The sequence below is a fragment of the Erithacus rubecula genome (assembly GCF_903797595.1).
Source record: "Erithacus rubecula genome assembly, chromosome: 6".
NCBI lineage: Eukaryota > Metazoa > Chordata > Aves > Passeriformes > Muscicapidae > Erithacus > Erithacus rubecula.
Window position 1 is genome coordinate 25,584,930 of NC_136688.1, and position 17,392 is coordinate 25,602,321.

Here is a 17,392-nt window from a genome sequence, read left to right on the forward strand (position 1 = left end):
TGGCATCATTTTCAAAAACTGCAAAAGATCGCAGCACAGCAAGCTTCATTATGAACTCTAGTTTTAGAATTTTGGACTTCATTTCAGATACAGAAAACGACAACCATCCCCCCTCAGCATGCCCTGAGAGGCATGGCTAGATCTGAAAGCCACCAACCTTGGTAAACCTTTGCCAAGCTCCTGCTTCTTCTTGGTGACCTGCTGGATGACCTGATCCCAGTTAACATTTCGCCGGGAAGCACTGAGAATCTGCCTGAGGGTAGGTTTCAGCCCTGACTCCTTCTCCGTCTCACTTCTCCGCAGGCAATTCACGTTCCGAATGCGACGTGCGTTGTTGAGATTGGGCTCTGGCAGATGTGTCCCGACTTTGCTCTTCAGACTGATGTGCCGTGTCAGGTCTCTTTGCAGAGAAGCAGGCAGGCCAAGTTTGCTTAAATCTGAAAGAAGGCCACCTGACTGGCTTCCTCCTTTTTGAAGCTCATTATCTGAAGGATTTTCAAAACCTTCTATTTCAAACTGATCATGCGACTTGACACACTCTTCATTCCCTTCCCTGTCCTGTGAGGCTTTCAAATCCACATGCAAACGGTCCTGACTGCTTGATGAAGAAACTGTGGGCTCTATCCGAAACGTAAAATTTTTTAGCTGAGCAGAAGCAATACTTGAAGCAGAGGGCTTTTCATCATCTTTCTTTTCAGAGGTGGTAGTTTTACCTTCAGAAGTGTCACAAGGTAAACAAGAACCAACAGAAGAATCCAATTTTTTAACTCCTGCTTCTGACTTTTCACTTCCCATTAAATCATCACCACTCACATCTTCTAATGAATCTAGTCTGAACTCCTTCTTTGGCAATGCTTTCCCAGTTTCTTCCCCATTCTGGTCATTTGTACCTTTGCAGGAGCTTAAGGGAGTGTTTTGCAAGGGACTGTTGGACTGAACACCTTTGGGATTTTGTTCTGCTTCACTTAAGCTATTAATAGGCTCTCCAAGCTTGCTATGAGGTACATCTTTGTTGTCTTGTAAGTTACCAAAACAAGCACCATGTAGCTTTGATGAAAAAGAGAAACTGTTTGTTCCCAAGTTCACTGCATTCAAATGATCCTGCTCTTCACCACTAGTTGAGGATAACAGAAGCCTGACATTTTTTAAGAGACTGTTCGTGTCTTGCTTTGTCAAAGATAACTTCATATCTGTGATATTCAGAAGAGGGGATTTCAGTGATGGCATCTTATTACTTCTGCTATCATCTTTGTCAGGCTTTTCACCACTGGAAGAGTCTTTCATAACCTTGCAAGAATCAAGGTGATCTGAGGTTCCATTAGAAGGGGAAGATGCTTCATGTCTAAGTTTTGAAAGGGTAACATTAGCTTCACAAGTTTTTCCTTTTGTTGATGAATCAGTAAGAGGCCTAAGAACAGAATCCATTTTATCTACATTATCTTCAGACCGTGGCTGCTGCTCTGCAGTTTTCTGGGATGGGTAGGGAGTCCAGCGATATGTTTTATCTCTGGAAGGACTGACACTTTTCCCACTGGCTCTTGAAGTTTTGCCTTCTGGTTGTTTCGATGCACCAAAATCCAATACCCCTTCAGCAGCGAATTTATCACTAGTAAAATCCTGACACTCATCCCTCTTTCTTTGATTTCTGTATGGCAGAACATCACCTTTCTCTGGCCGCTGCCATGCGTACCTTTCCTTACTGTATGCATTTGGCTGTGATGGATAGCTTTGAGAAGCTCCTGAGTTTCCAAAATTCCAGCCATTTGCACCATGAGGTTTCCAGTTTCCTCCATAACTCTTGGAATTCCAGTTAGAAAAATGACCTGTTTCTTCTGAGTGCCAAGTAGGATTTCTTTCCCTGGTGCCATGATGCCAATGTGATGTTCCTCCTCCTCGCCCACTTAGATGCCAAGCATTTCCAGAATTCCCACAGTTATGACGCTTTAAAGGGCTTCCTGAAACATTCTGGTGCCAGCCAGGGCGCCCCCTTGCACCACCTGAATGTCTGTTTATATTAAGGTTCCTCTGAGAGTGTGAAAATTTGCCTTGTCTAGGGCTAACATAATCATCCTTTTCCCATTTCCAGTCCCTCTGTGATGCATTATGATGATGCCATGAAGACTGATCATAAGCTTCTCTTTCCTTGTAAGCAGCTCTATCTTCTCGCCTTCTCTGTGATCTCCTGTCATCACATTCTAATTCTTGATTTGCACAACTTGGTTCAGCTTGCCTACAAAAGAATTGAGAAAAGCCTAAATTCTGATGCTATTCTACTAAAATCCAACATGAGTTTTATTTGCACTGGAAAGAAAATATTTTTTTAAATTATTTATTATAAAAAGAAACTTTTTTAGAAGCTTTGCTGTTCAAGCTTCAGTGATGTTTGACTTTCAAAACTAATGATGTATCTTTACTTAAACATGGTAATTTCAAAATTTCTCTTACAAGAACAACCGATGAGGTGCAGGGACAGTTCAATAGACCAATTCTTAAATACTTCTCTCTAACTTGAAAGATAATATTCCCTTATATTTACTATTGGACTAATAAGAAACTAATAAAAATAAAGCTTCTTTACATTATATAAACTTCATAATTTGATCTTAATAGATAGAAAACGCGGTAGTGAGATAATAATTTCTTCTGAAGATTATTCTGCTTCTGTTAGATGGTGTAACTAGAGTGAACTGATACAAAACAGGAAAGTTAGGCTGCAAAAGCTGTTATTAACCTTACCGGATGGAACAATTGACATAGTTGCTCCATTTATAAAGGTTAAGTTAAAATGCAAAACACCCACAGAAGATGTACTAGATACAAAAATAATTTGTCTTCTTTTAATCAAGAGACTGGAACAGTCCACAGCATGCAATGCTGAGTCTGTATGAGCCCCCCAGCAGCACTATCAACTGCCCTTTGGATAGCCCTTGTGCTTGGCAACTTATCACAAACACGTGGTAAACTATCACATGAACATTTAAAGAGGAATGCTACCTTAACAGCTACAGCTATTCCCAGGGATCAGTAGTCTAAACATTCTAAAAATTTATCCCACCAAATGAAGAGCTCTCATTGAAAGTTTTTTTGCAGAAACTGATCACAGAAATACATTCATTCCAGATCCCTGGACAAGAAAGACAGTAAACTTTCACACTACTACTCCAAAACAATTGATTTGAGTATCACCCTTTAGGTTTTTAATATGTTCCATTTCTTTTAAAAGATTCACTAATAACTGCTATCTAATGGAAAACAGTCTACTGTGCAAAATAATCTGAGTTCTAAGACATGAATTCAAAACAATGTCAAGTGACACAGTAAATCTAAGAGCTGACTCAACTAGATTATGATCTAATGGAAACAATTTTGCTGAATTAGTAACTTAATCCTTATATTTTCTGGTCTTCCCTCTCTCCAAACCAGCACCCAGTAGAGATTTTCTATGGTTTTAGCTGCCTCAGAACAATACTGCACTGACAGCATTGCTCCTTTTCCATAAAATGAAAAGGGAAAGTGATGTTTTTGCTACCTGCATTAACAAGTATAAACATTATCACTGCACAGTGCAGGGACATACTAGTAGGACAGAGTGATGTCAAAACCTAATAATCTCCACAGATTTCAACATCTGGAAACACTAATTCAAATTTCTAGCCACAGAACACAACAGCTTCTTTTAAAAGTCATATGCCCCTTTAGTACCATCACTATGCCATGAATCTAATCAATTAATATATTCCAAACTGGAACATCACACAAGCAATGCACACGTACAGATCATCATGTAAAACTAAAGGCAGTATTTATTGCTTTCTACAGCCTTCTATTTTACAGTGAACCACTGGAACTATGTTTAGCTAATGGTAAGCAGCAAGGTAAAAGAGGTAAGAAATTTCATTCTAGGATTAGGCAATTGTGTGACGTTTACAGAATAATCCAATTCATTTTACAAAAAAAACATGTTCAACAGCAGTTTCTTAAATGCCAGGTTCCTACAGATAACCTCCTCCATAAACAACAGTAGCACTACTGTCCATTAATTAAGCCTTCAGTTAAAAAGGTATAAAATATTAAAATAGCACATTAGGGTTCTCACAACACAAGACTGTTTTTACCCATAATGGAGAAGTATTGTATTTCTGTACTAGTAGTAGAAGAACAGGACAAGAACATTCAGCAGAGTCATGTTTACATATTGAACCTACAATATCCACACAGATCTCTTTGGCTGCTCTCACAAGGACACTGGCTACAGGCAGTTTACATTTCATGAGCACCTAAACCTCAGGAGTGCATCCTCACTGTGTTAAAAGCAATTCTATGACCCAAGTGGAGAAAGGAAAACTCACCGGTTCCGTTCCTTCTTTTGCTTGATTAGTTGAATGAGTTCTTTGTCAAGGTACTCTTCTTCTGCCTCTTCTTTCTCTTCCTGTTTTCTGTCATGGGCATCAACGTTGTCTTTGTGCAGCTGACTGGAGATGTGCTTGGCATATGCTGACAAACCCACCAGTGTCACCCTGCACACCCGGCATTCATGGTTGCTATCCCTAGGAAGAGAGGCAGAGGGTGGACTTTCAACTCTGCCAACTGGCATGGCAGATAGCTCTGATCTTACTTTGTTTCCTCTGAAAGTGCTTGAGTTCAAGTCAACTAGGTTGTGCTCAGTATATTTAAGTTATTTGGATTCTCTGTTTTTTTCTTTCAAGGTTTAGTTTTTTGATGGTCAGTTTTTACAAGATTTTTTTCCAACAATCAAGAGGTAAAAGACTTGGTAATAAAGCTGTGTTAACTGGGAAGAGGAATTCTTCTTGAATTGTTGTACTCAAAATCTATTCAGAGGAAACATAGTGAGCGAGGAGGCAGAATGAAAGGCTTCCAGAGCTAGCAGGAGCTCTGAAGCCCATCCATGCTGCCAGCTGCACTGGGGAAGCCTGGTGACAGCTTCTACATTTAATCCTTGCTTGAGCCTTCCCCCAGTGAAATTTAGAAAAGGGAGGAGGCAGTACATGGATACAGCCAATCCTGATACAACATAACCTAAACTGGGACAGCTGAGACTGCTGCCTGGAATCCAAAGACTCCACAGCACAGTAACGATTGGAGGGTGTCTTCAGTTCACTGTACTTTATTTGGTTCAAGTGTGCATGAGATCTGCTTTCTACTTTAGAGGACTTATCTTAAAAAAATATAGAAATAATTTCAGCTGGAGAAAATTGACAGCTGTATCAGACAAATGGCTTTACTCATGTTACTGGATTAAGGTTGCAAGACTTTAACTTTTTTTTTCTTTTTAAAAAATTCAGATTTTTAAAACCACATTTGTTCTTCTGACAAATTCTTTCAATACTCCAATGTACTTAAAGAAGTACATTATTAACTTCCTAAACAAGGAAAATATGTTCACCAGATTAAAAAAAAAAAAAAAAACCAGAAAAAAAAATCAGAAAAAAATAATCAGAGCACATTCCACTGCAAATAACTCAGCAGGACCAAGATGGGATTCACTGACTGCCTCCACAATGTTGCTTTCAATTCTGCCAGTTAATTCATAAAAGCAGATCTCTATGTACCCATGGAGCACTTGACACCAAGGTCATAGAACAGAAGCACTGCAATACAACACACAGTTCATGACTAGTGTCAAGAAAATGGGGTCCATAAAGGAAAAAGACAAACATGAATCCTTTTTTTTCCATTTTTTTTTTTTTTGGGAACAGTTAAAAATAAAATGAGACAAAGATCAAAAGATGTACATTCACTTAAGGTATTAAGGCAACATCCTTATTGGAGTGGTCAATCAAGTGTCATCAGATATATTTTATTTATTCTGGGTATCAGTGGTTTTCTCTACTAACATAGCAGAGATATTTTTTCAATGCAGACCCACCTAGAGATGGCTTTATTTTAAACAGCTTAAGTATTAAAAAACAGATTTTTTATGTTTAATTATTCTGTATGTTGCAGTTCAATTAATTTCAGATTAAATATTAAGATAAATTTCATTTATTATGTCAGTAGCATCCAAATTGAGCCTGTAATTTCCAGAATTACGAGTACTTAATTTTGAACACGAGACACTCACTAATAAATATTCAATGCCTATATCCTATACATTGTACTTTAGGCTATCTTATTAATGCAATAAAGATAACCAAACCAGTATATTTTATTGACTAATGTCACTGGAAGAATCCTCTTCACACTCATAAATGGCACAGCTGTGCATAGACTTATTTTTAACTTAGGTCATCACACAAAGCAAACTGCAAATAGAAAGCTGGCTTCTCACTGAAAAAGATGTTCTTTTTACATAACGTTCCACTTCACTCCTAAGGATTCTCAACAAGAAACACACCCCAGTGGTTCTAATGTGGTAGTAATTAGGTTTTAAAGAACAATCCACATCCTTCAAAAGACCCATGTTTCAATTATTTCGTAAAACTTTTACCATCTTCATTTATAGACTGACTAACAAATGCAAAGTTTTATTTACTTTGGACAAAGCCAGTGAGTAAACAGCTGGAATGAGGACAAAGAACTTGTTTCTAGCACTTCTAACTTGCAAGTTATTAATTACAAAACTGTGGTTCTTGTACCAACTGACAGTCTGAAAAGACAAGACTTCTCTGACCTGCCATTAATCTATAAGAGCCTAAAGAAAAAAACAAGACTTTTTTGAACAACTGCTTTAACTGAAGATAAACTGGCTAGGATTTCAGATAGCTACACTCAGAGAATTCAGATTTCCTGCAGCTCTATACTTTTCCTACATCCTTTAATGCCATCCAGATCAAGCACAGTCCATGACAGACACTGATCATGTCTACACATTCCCCTACCATACAGGAACACCATATAACCTTAGATGTTCAACACAACAGCCAAAAGAAGTTTGAGGTAAACACAACAAAAGCATTCTCAGTATGAAAACATCCAAGAGCTTTATTTACTGCATGCGTACTTCAGAATGTAGATTCAATGCCCCTTGTAACAAGAGCACTATTTCACTTTCAACTAAAAACAAACAAAACCCAAATATGCTACTGCTTTGTACTTGGCATCCAATTCTCCTTATACATCACAAAGAGTAAGACTTCAAGAAAAGGAGAAGAGTCTTAAAATGTTTCCAGAAAATTATTCTAGCCCTTGAGATTGCTAAGATAGCTTCAAAAGGAAAAAAAAAGTAAGAATTGATGTGTGCATTTCCTTTACCTCCTCCATATAGGAAGTCTGTACAGTGACTTCTAGTTGGATACTAAATTTCCAAATAGCAAGATGTTGATACTCTACACACATTAATGTTATTATTCCTCTGTTACACAATTCAGCCACACTCATGAGACTGCTGCTTTTGCTTCACATTTTCTTTTTGAAGTACACTGCTGTAAAGGACCCCTAAAAAGATTCTAATTAAATTTAAATGGGAGGAAGAAGAAGGGGCACAAGAGAGAGAACAAGGCTGCTATTACACAGTGAAAAATTAAGTTCATTATTTTGAGAACACACATCTTCTATGCATTCTTCTGAAAGAGTAATGAAGACAGATAGTTACATTAGTAACAAAAAATGTAATGATGATGAACATCAGTCCTATGGAAATGCAAAACCAGAAATTGTTCAATAATTTGCAAGCCACTGCAGACACAATATATAACTTCTAGAAATTCGTGGTACTTTCCAGAGCCATAACTAAATAAAAACAAAAATAAAATGTAGAAGGTCAGAAAAAAAGATGCCAAAATAAGTGAAATTTCAGAATCATTGTCAGAAGAAGACAGTCCAGAACAGAAGTGCTCCACAAGTTAGCTGACCAGGAGCCAAAAGTCGGTTTCCAACGCAGAGAGCATTCTGGCTTTTTTCCCTGTGTATAAGACAGATGTCTTGACAAAATGAATCCCTCACACCTCAAAGAGCAGAATGAGGATTACTTTCAGTCCTTTAGAAGGTGTTTTAAGCAGATTTGTTATTTGTTAAAGTTTGTGCTGCAAGATGATTAGAAATTAATTTGTAGATCAAATACCCAAGTATTTGACAGCATCTGATGTCTGTGGCTATCTCAAAATCCATACACCTGAAATAACTTTTAAGTGTAGTCTGGTTGCAACCTAATTCCCTGCTACTAGAATATTTGAATATCCCTTAACTCCCCTTTCAACTTTCTAAAGGTTTCAAATACAAGAAAATCTTAAAGAAAACACCATTCAGCATGGTTAGGCCTCTTAATCAAGCAACAGGACCATGGTGCCAAATGATAGTCACTCATGCAGGTATCATTCTCACAGTGCTTTAAAAGATCAGCAATTGTTTTTACATCATTGAAAACTTAAACCCCCCCCCCCCAAAACATTTAAAATAAAAATACCACTGTACCTAATTCTGATAAAGGCAGAAACTGAGCGCTTGCAAAAAAAAAAGAAGCAAGTATAAAACTGCCAAGAATGAAGTAATTTTACTTCACTGCTGCCAAAGCAATGCAGGAGAGCTTTCTTTCACATCGTTTGCCTTCTGAGTTTCTGACATCATGAGAACATGTTCATAGCCAGCTGTATGACAAGGCACGCTACTAAAGTGAAATGTAAAAATAAATTGTGCAATTCAGCTTGTATGGGAAATAGGTCAGGAGCTCTTCCAGAAAGTGACATACAAAATGTCACAAGGAAGAAGGATGCAAGATTGTTCTCATACCTTCCCTTCAGGTTTTCCAGTTCTCTGTGGTGAAGCATGCTTCTCATGTGTTCTTCCATCTCCTGCAGAAAAAAAATATTGGTCGAAACCATATCATGTCTGAAAAGCACGTTTTTGAGAATTCTCCTGCCTTGCACAAGGGTGTACTCTACTCCTGCAGGGCTGTAGCAGTTGCCATTCCTGTTTCTGTGACTATGAAAGCACAAATAGGCACACCTGCAGGAAGTTATGTTACCTTTTCCAAGAAGAACACACATGAGCCATTAAAACTCAACAAAATGGAAGCAGAATTCCAAGAGAAAGTCAAATAACAGTGCATGAAGCAAAGTTTATTAGACTGATTTTTGACAAATCACTGTTGAGAATAATTTTAATTAAAAGTCTCATTAATATCACTCTTCAGTACCACAGTACTTAAAACAGTTTCCCTGTGCAATCTGAGCAGTTTATCTGCATTTGTATTATAAGAAAGCTGTAAATTCATAATCAAATACTATTTCCTTCAGCTAGATACTTTAGAAACTGAGCAATACATGTCAGCTTGTTGTTTACAGCAGTCCTGATCCATGAACTGCAGTACTGTTATAATTATTTACTATTGAAAGGGAGCTGCCAGAAGAGAAAGAACATTGATCACTCAGCAAAAGCAAGCAGTCCAGATGATTTAACTTCTTTTTGGTGCTTGACCCAAAGTGTTTGGAGAATTTCAAAGACCAGATACTAATCACTCGCCTCTTTAGTCCTTGAAATCCTACCTGCAAAGGGAAAACCTTGAAGAATTGTGTGAATTAAAACACTGGCATTTGCCACATCTCCACATCATGTGGCTAAACAGTACATGAAGGTCCATTAAGAAAACACTCAGTTTCAATGCAGACTTTGCATGAATACACAGCACACAGAAGATGGACACCAAGCTGACACATAATGAAAACACATGCTGTGCTACACAATTCCATTTGGTTCTTCCATATGGAAACACAGATACCCCAAAGGAATCTAAAAAAATCATGTATTACAGTATTCTTCCCATATCAGAATTTACAGCCAAATAGTGCTTTACCCTTTAGTATCTTTATAAAATAATATAAAAAACCTCAAAGACCTCACTATTTTTAACATTCAAAATCAAGCATACTGCACAGCTCACTTCAAGAAAGATACTCCAAAGCATATGCAAATATATTCTCTAATTTGAGATAGACTTAGGGAATATATATCTGGTGAAAAGAAATTGTACTTTGCAGAATTTTCAAATGGAAGCATTTATCATTCATATTTCATATTAATATCTACTGATACATGTCAAGCATTAATTATTTACCTTTTTTGAGTTGTACACAATGTGACATAATGCACATTTTCGTTGCTGAACCATGCTTAAGACTCTGGAAATATCTTATCCCATACCTGCAAATAAAAACAATCATAAAATGAGCAACATTCAGGGTTATTATTTTATTAAATAAAGTCAGCAAAGTTACTGTTTATGAAAACTATAGTGCTGAGCTTAAGAGAACACATGCCCCTTTTGTACAGTCGAGTTCTTTTAATACTCGGCATTTTTGTATTTGCAAGGAAAAATGCAAATCCTTTCAAGTTTAGCTATCTTATATTAGCCAACTTCAGAGCTAACTTAGCTAACAGCAAAATTAACCTGCAAGAGCCTTCTTCAAGAACTCTTCTCCACAACTACAAATTAACTCTAATTACTCAACATCGACCTGGTTTATCAGGGGCATGAAGACCTCCAAATCTGGTACTGACTAGAAGCTGTGAGCAAAGGGCAGGAACAGGATTTTTACCAAATCCAGATTACCTAGAGTTAAAGCAGGCCTGATATTCAGTTGTTTTTTCCTATACCTATAAACAAAAATCAGCAAGTAAAACCACAACCCTTTAAGTCCAAAACATAGCTCTTTGACAAGTTATTCTTTCCCCACAGATCTGCATGTCCATCTACACATAAGGTAACAGCATCTGTCCAGGTTAAAGGGGAAGAAATTGAGAGTTGCAATAGCATTTTCACCATTAGACAACAGAAAAGGAGTTTTCTCCCTAATAAAAATCCCCATTGTCATACTAAAACACATTTAAAACGCAGCATGAGATTCAGTCATCTTGTGTTCCCTAGCCACCATTCTTGATCTCCCTGAGACATCTGATAAGTGTTTTAATATGCATTTTTTAGCTTCATCACATGGGCATCTGATATATTTGAATCATTAGTAGCAGCTATTTATTTTGACATATAATCCCCAACAAAGATATAAGGTTATTCAAAACTTTGCACCAGCCTGCATATAAATTCATATAGTGTCAGTGACATTCATGCATGCAAAAGCACTTGCCATCATGGAAGGTCAGGATACAGAAATACAATCTTTTGGAACAAATTATTTTGAAAGCATTTATAAAGATAGATCATAACTTAGTTTTAAACATATTTCAATTGAGACAGCAGTTAAGGAAAATTTAAGCTAATATGAGTAGAGACAGAAATAAGATATTGCAGACTCCTGATCCTCTTGTGAGTTATTAGGTGAATGTAGAAGCACATCATCAATATATTCTTTATAAACAGACCTGTGCAGCTGCAACAGATCTAAAGGAATTATTAATGATCATACACAAGTGACAAATATTTAGATGCCTATCCAACATAGTACAGCTGGTTTAATGCAATTAATATGGAAGTACTCATGGAAAGCGAGGCTGCTAATCCTTGCACCAATTTCAGACACTTCCTTTTACATTAAAATATTTTGTACTCCCCCAACATTCTTCACTGGCACTACTTTGTAGTTTAGTGAAGTAATACCCTACATGTGCTCAAGATCTCAAGATTACCCAAGTATTTACAGAATCCCTTCTGCACTGGGTTGAAAGCAGTGTGGGACTTAAATCAGGAAAAGCAGGCCAGTTAGCACGAAATATCAAAAAGCTTCCACCAGCAGAGCTAACATTACACCTGTTTTGGCTAATTAAAACATATAGTAACTATACACGATTACAGGAAGAGTTTTCGGCAAGCTGCCCAATCAGCTGGGCATTACTTCTGACAGAGTACTAAAAATACTAACAGAATTCAAATGCTATTGGATGTCACTATGAAAAGGGAAACTTTCAACTCTACAGAGAGAAGCCCTTGGAGGCATGGATTCAGAAATAAAGAGATTTGGTAGATGTTACAGGGACTGGGAGAACACAGGCACACATTCTATTTCCAGATCACCTCTTGACTTACTGTCTTACATAGATAAAAAACACTTCCCATCATCCTTAATTTTCTCCCAAATGCTGCTAAACCTATAAACCCCATGGTTCACTTTAATTAAGTACTTCAATTTTACTGTAAAAGAACTTCCATGAAGTAGTTTGAATGACATAATAAATCAAAGATATTTCCTAATCAACAAGAATCAGACAGCTTTTGAACCACGTAGTCACTGCATTTCATCTCATCATATACTGGTCTGTTCAATCTCAAAACTGCCATTCTTCATGAAGAAACTTCAGAAACTGAGCTCTCTCTAGATAAATGGAGGCACATTTAAATTCTTAAAAACCTCCACATATTTTAACAACTTTCAAGCTTTTATCAGCTTTAACACCTTTTGCTTTTGAAATCCTTAACTTGCTATGTAACACAGAAAATAACTTTTTAAGAGACTTGAGAAGATGAGCTACTTCAAAAATGAGCACACTGCAAGCAAAGGTAAGATTTTGCCAAAAAGATCCTGCCACCATATAAAAAGAACACATCTTAAAAGCAAAATGTAAAGCCTTTGAAACAAATGAGATATTACAATAACTTAATATTTTGAGGGAGTGTAACTGTTCTATGGGTGATTTATTCATTTGTTTTAAAGGCAAGGGATGTATTTTACAACTATGCCATGTAAACACAACCTGCCCATAGCCAGCACTTGTACAGAGCTTGGAAACACCACACAGTTTTCATTAAACTAAGTAAGTCTGCTACAGAGATTTTGGAGAACCTTCCTCACAACTAAAAATAGTCTAAAAAAGAAAATTAGGCATTAGACTACTTCCTGCTACAGCATCCATTTGTCCATAGTTATTCAACCTTACCGGATAACATACATTAAAAATGTACGTCAAGATTAAACCTGCCACAGATTAGTGGCTGAACAGTCTGACTATATAAAGCCACAAGTGCCATGGAGTGGGGTGTGCAGCCTGGCATTCCAGCTGCCTAGAAATCCTCAGGAGGCTTCAAAGAGATCAGCAGTGCTGGCCTGTCTAAAGGCCTGCCTAAATGCTACATGTCCCTACAGAGAGCAGTGGAAACTCAACACTTGAGAGGAACAGGAGGCTACAAATTTACTGTGCAGAATGTCCTGCAGCAACATGCTCAGCTCCTTGTGGAGATGTCACTACTTAGTGCCTTACTGACTTGTCTCCTGCAGTAACCAACTGCACACATACCAGCTGAACTGTAGAATAGTAATAATACAGAGCCCTATGCTCCAATTTCACCACCTTCAGCAGAATTTACATTAAATAAAGCACCAGCATTCACAGACTATCTTCCCTTCCAAGATTCATTGCCCCTGAAGCATCTGAATTCACCACATATCCCCTACTAGACCATAACTTCTATTAATTACCTTAGCCCTCCTTCTGGGTACATGTATGAGGCACTAATTTTCCTTCTGAGATACTGACCTGTGCAACCTAACCCAGACAACAAACAAAAACTTAAGGCCTTACTAAAGCTAAGCCATGCCAAACAGCATGATTCTCCTCCAGCACTCTGTCAGGCACTGTACAAACCACTTTGTAGTTGGTTTCTTATTTTTACAGGGCAAAGGAGAAAACTATATTACACTCCAGAAATTAAAATACTTGTACCAGAAGCAGAACTTTTAATTTCTCCCTGCTTTCCAAGATTTAATTTAATCCATGTGACAAACTAAGGGTAGTCTAGACCCCTGAGCACTGAAGCAGCACCGCTACACAGCAAATGTTTTAATTGGGCAGACAAGTGCTCAACTGTTTTGACATCAAGCCAGGAAAGAAGAGTTATTTCACAGATCAAAGTTCTTTAAGCTCTGTTAAAAGCAATAAAATTTACCTCACTGACTGGCCTAGAAAACATCTAGCAGACTGTTGGAATGCTATCCCATGAGTATGGCTGGGATTTTTACAATATACAGAAAAAGTCTGTTGGAGATAAGGACACCACAGAGAAACAGCTTAAACTAGTGCAGGCACAGAACACCTGGCAGGAATACAGTTTTCACTGACTACTGTTTTTATTTAATGTAAATCTAAGGACAGGGCACAGACCAGAAGAACATATACACTTTAAGCTACAACCAAATCTCATGTTTCCAATTCCTATACATACACAATGCTAATAATTTCCTAATACACAAAGTAAATTTTCTTGCTGTAAATCAAGATGATCATTTCTCTCGACTGAAACTAAATGCTTTATTCACAAGAGCTTTCCCCACACCACAAGATTCAGGAACATATTCCGTCCAAACTGAAATGGAGAGCTGTTCAGCATTATTGCTGTATGCTGTCATTCAGAACACCTAAAACCCACATACCTGGAAAGCTTCTATTTTCTCCCACACTCCCTATTTGGTTTAAGGCATATGCAAGTTTTGTTTTCTTCAGATGTTTTCCTCAAACACCACATTTCCTGGGCTTACTACAATGGCTATTCCCCTTTCCAAACTGCCCAAAGCACTTTAAAAGAATCATTCAAAACTAGACACAGAACTCCAGCTAACACCCCTACTATAACCCAAAGGAGAAGGGAGATGTCTGTGTATCCCTACTACTATTACAGCCTCAAACATAATTAATAATGACTGGGACAAAGTCTTACCAAGAAGCAACATAGTGATTCACAAGATGTGGGGAAAACAACCTAATTAAATATTATGTTCAAATATTTTAATCTAATAATTTAAATATTTCTGTGACTTACATAAGTATTCACATCAGCTTATTCTGGCAACCTTGAGTCACTTTATAAAGGGTCTTCACTATACAGACCCTTTTAAGAAACACAGAAACACTCTACACTTCATTTTACACTTATTTCTGTAACATTTAGTTGTATAATTTCTTTCCCCTTCCTAGGCTATTTAAGCTCATAATATCCTTCACATGATGTCTCTTCCACTGATAATAACTGAAAAACAAGGACTCAAAAACCACATCAAAACAGATTACTGCAGACACCCTATCTATTGCAGGTCCACAGAAGCAGGTGCCTGACCTTGTCAAAATAACTCAGACTCCCTAAGAAAGATCTGTACAGACACAGGAGAACCAGCAGGGAGAGCATTCAGTAAGTAATTGGGCTTCTCCTATTTAGTGTCATTTCAGGGCAGAATCACTGGAGAATGATTTGAAGCACTCAAATCAAGGCAGTCCAGTCACTCTTCAGTATAAAGAGCTTTCAAGGCAAGAAAATTCGAGTTAATGATCTCAAACATTAGACAGTAGTCATTAATGACCAGATAATAAAAATACAGGGCTCTGCCTAAATGATCATATCTCTGTACTGCACTTTGTCCCAGGGCTGAACACCAGCAGCTCTACCACAATAGGATCAAAACGTAAAACAGCCTAGGACTTGATGAAATAAACCCAAAATCCTTACATTATAAATATAAACCACATTTTATAAAAACAAAGAAGTTACTAGTAAGGTATAGTACCCTCTTACTTTGCTAGAATCAGCTGGAGTCAGGTAACACCTCAAATCTTATGACACCATCTGGTGGCAGAGTTCACAGAAGAAGATTACCAGATGTTAAAAAGAGCTTTAACAATTTCAATTTGATACTGAACAAATTTAAATTTTATTCTGGATATCTTATGATTTTATTTTTCATTTTTTTTAGTACAAGTGGCAGTATCTCTGTACACAATTTAGGTACACATTTAGAGGGCAGTGATTGCTGTTACTCTGTACTGGATTCACAGCCCTGCAGGAATGAACATGTCTTTAGCTGACATCTCTTCAAATACATGACATTTTTGAACATAGGGTATAGAAGTTACCTGAAGTTTGGTCACAGTGACCAACGGACTTAGCTAATTATAAACAAACATAATTTGAGTAAAACCCATGTCTTGTTCCAAACTGAAAATGCCAGTGTATAGCACCTATTTAGCTAACTTTCATACAAAAATCACTCATTAGTGGAACATACAAAGTAGTGCAAGTGCAATTGCCTTATACTGTCAGTTCAGCTAAGTCAAGCAAGCATGTTAAAAAAAAAAGCTATTAATCAAATTTTTGAAAAGCTTCAGAGCTTGGGGTTTTTTTTAGGCCAGGATCTCTCAGTCCAGCAAAACAATCAATTAGTTTAATGCAGCAATTGAAGTTTAAATGAAAGAAGCAGAAAATAACTGAAGAACAACAATAAACAGCAGAGATATAGGAAATGCACACCCGGAAACTCATGTTGAAAACAAAGTCCACAAATCCTCAGTCCTCTTCTCTCTCAGGTCACACCACCTCAGATGACCTATCTGTTCTTTAAAGTTGCACTTCATCAGGTGTAGAAGGGAAGGTGAAAAGGAAAGTTTTCTACTTGCATGAGAAGATTGTTACCGAACCTCTGTCAAGGAAGAATACTGAAGCATGAACCTTAATTATCAAAGCCGCTTGTATCCAATGTTTCATAAACTTTTACGAATTGACGTTCACACGCACCCCCGAACAGTTCTTAATGTAAGTTTGGATTTGAACTACCCCTGTGTCCAATGATGAATGATTAAATCCAAACACCTCATATTTCACCATACTATTATGACTTGTTTCACGCTGCCAGTCCCACTCCATTTAAGTTACCAGATATTCATTAAACTCATACATGCTTTCACTACAACACATTTTTAGCTATTTGCTTATGAGGAAGGCAGCAACTCTGTACTCATTCACGCTTCATCCCCCGAAAACATTTCGGACAGGTATGAAGAGACAGCAGGGCTGCTACACACCTGGGACAGAGAGTCCTCCGCTCTAACGAAGCTGTTCTACAGCAGGGACCACTACAGCACTAGGGGATGCTCACAAGGCAAGGCAAGGCAAGGCAAGGCAAGGCAAGGCAAGGCAAGGCAAAGCAAAGCGCATGCCCGCCCCAAGGCGACATGCCCTGCTGCAGCCCCTCTAGGCCAGGCTCGCCCTGCTGCCCTCCACAGGCCACCCACTCCCCATCGCCCCCGCCGCCACAGCGCTCCTCACGCCCGCTGCCCCCTACAGCTCCGGTACTCACGGATCGCACCCCTCTCCAGGGCAGCGGCCCGGCAGCCCATTCCCCTGTGGGACCGAGGAGCCCCGGCCACCAGCGCCCCGGGACCGGCGGCCGCACGGCGCCCGCACCGGGCCCAGCCCGCAGGACCGCGCGGTTTGGCGGGGCCGCAGCACGGCCCACCAATGGGCGGGCGGCAAGGGGCCGCGCTGCACGCTGGGAGGCACGCCTGCGTGCCCGCGGGGCCTGCCGGGAAATGCAGTCCTGGCGGCGGCGGGACAGAGGTGGGCGGCCAACAGAGGCACGAACTTCATGGCGAGGGCAGCGGCACCGGCCAGCTGGGGGCATTTACCAACAGATAGTGATAACAGCCGTTATTGGTTTTGTGTGTAAATGCAACACATAGTGTTGCATTTGTAGGGCTACCGCTCTACAAATTAGAGGCTGTAGACAGC

General features: G+C 38.6%; 1 protein-coding gene across 3 annotated transcripts in view; it reads right to left on the reverse strand.

Moving 5' to 3' along the window:
• The window catches only part of ZNF106 (zinc finger protein 106), a 38,283-nt gene extending 20,980 nt beyond the window's left edge, over window positions 1-17,303 (reverse strand). For 2 of the 3 annotated variants that reach the window (XM_079309174.1, XM_079309172.1), the window contains exons 1-5: window positions 16,962-17,303; window positions 10,010-10,095; window positions 8,686-8,747; window positions 4,350-4,547; window positions 158-2,230 (exon numbers count right to left, since the gene is read on the reverse strand). In XM_079309174.1, coding sequence (XP_079165300.1) covers window positions 158-2,230; window positions 4,350-4,547; window positions 8,686-8,747; window positions 10,010-10,063 — 2,387 coding nt within the window. In that variant the 5' untranslated portion in view covers window positions 10,064-10,095; window positions 16,962-17,303. Of the gene's footprint in view, window positions 1-157; window positions 2,231-4,349; window positions 4,548-8,685; window positions 8,748-10,009; window positions 10,096-16,686; window positions 16,705-16,961 lie in introns of those variants that run through there. The other variant, XM_079309173.1, reaches the window with a different exon arrangement.
• Between the last annotated feature and the right edge of the window lie 89 nt (window positions 17,304-17,392).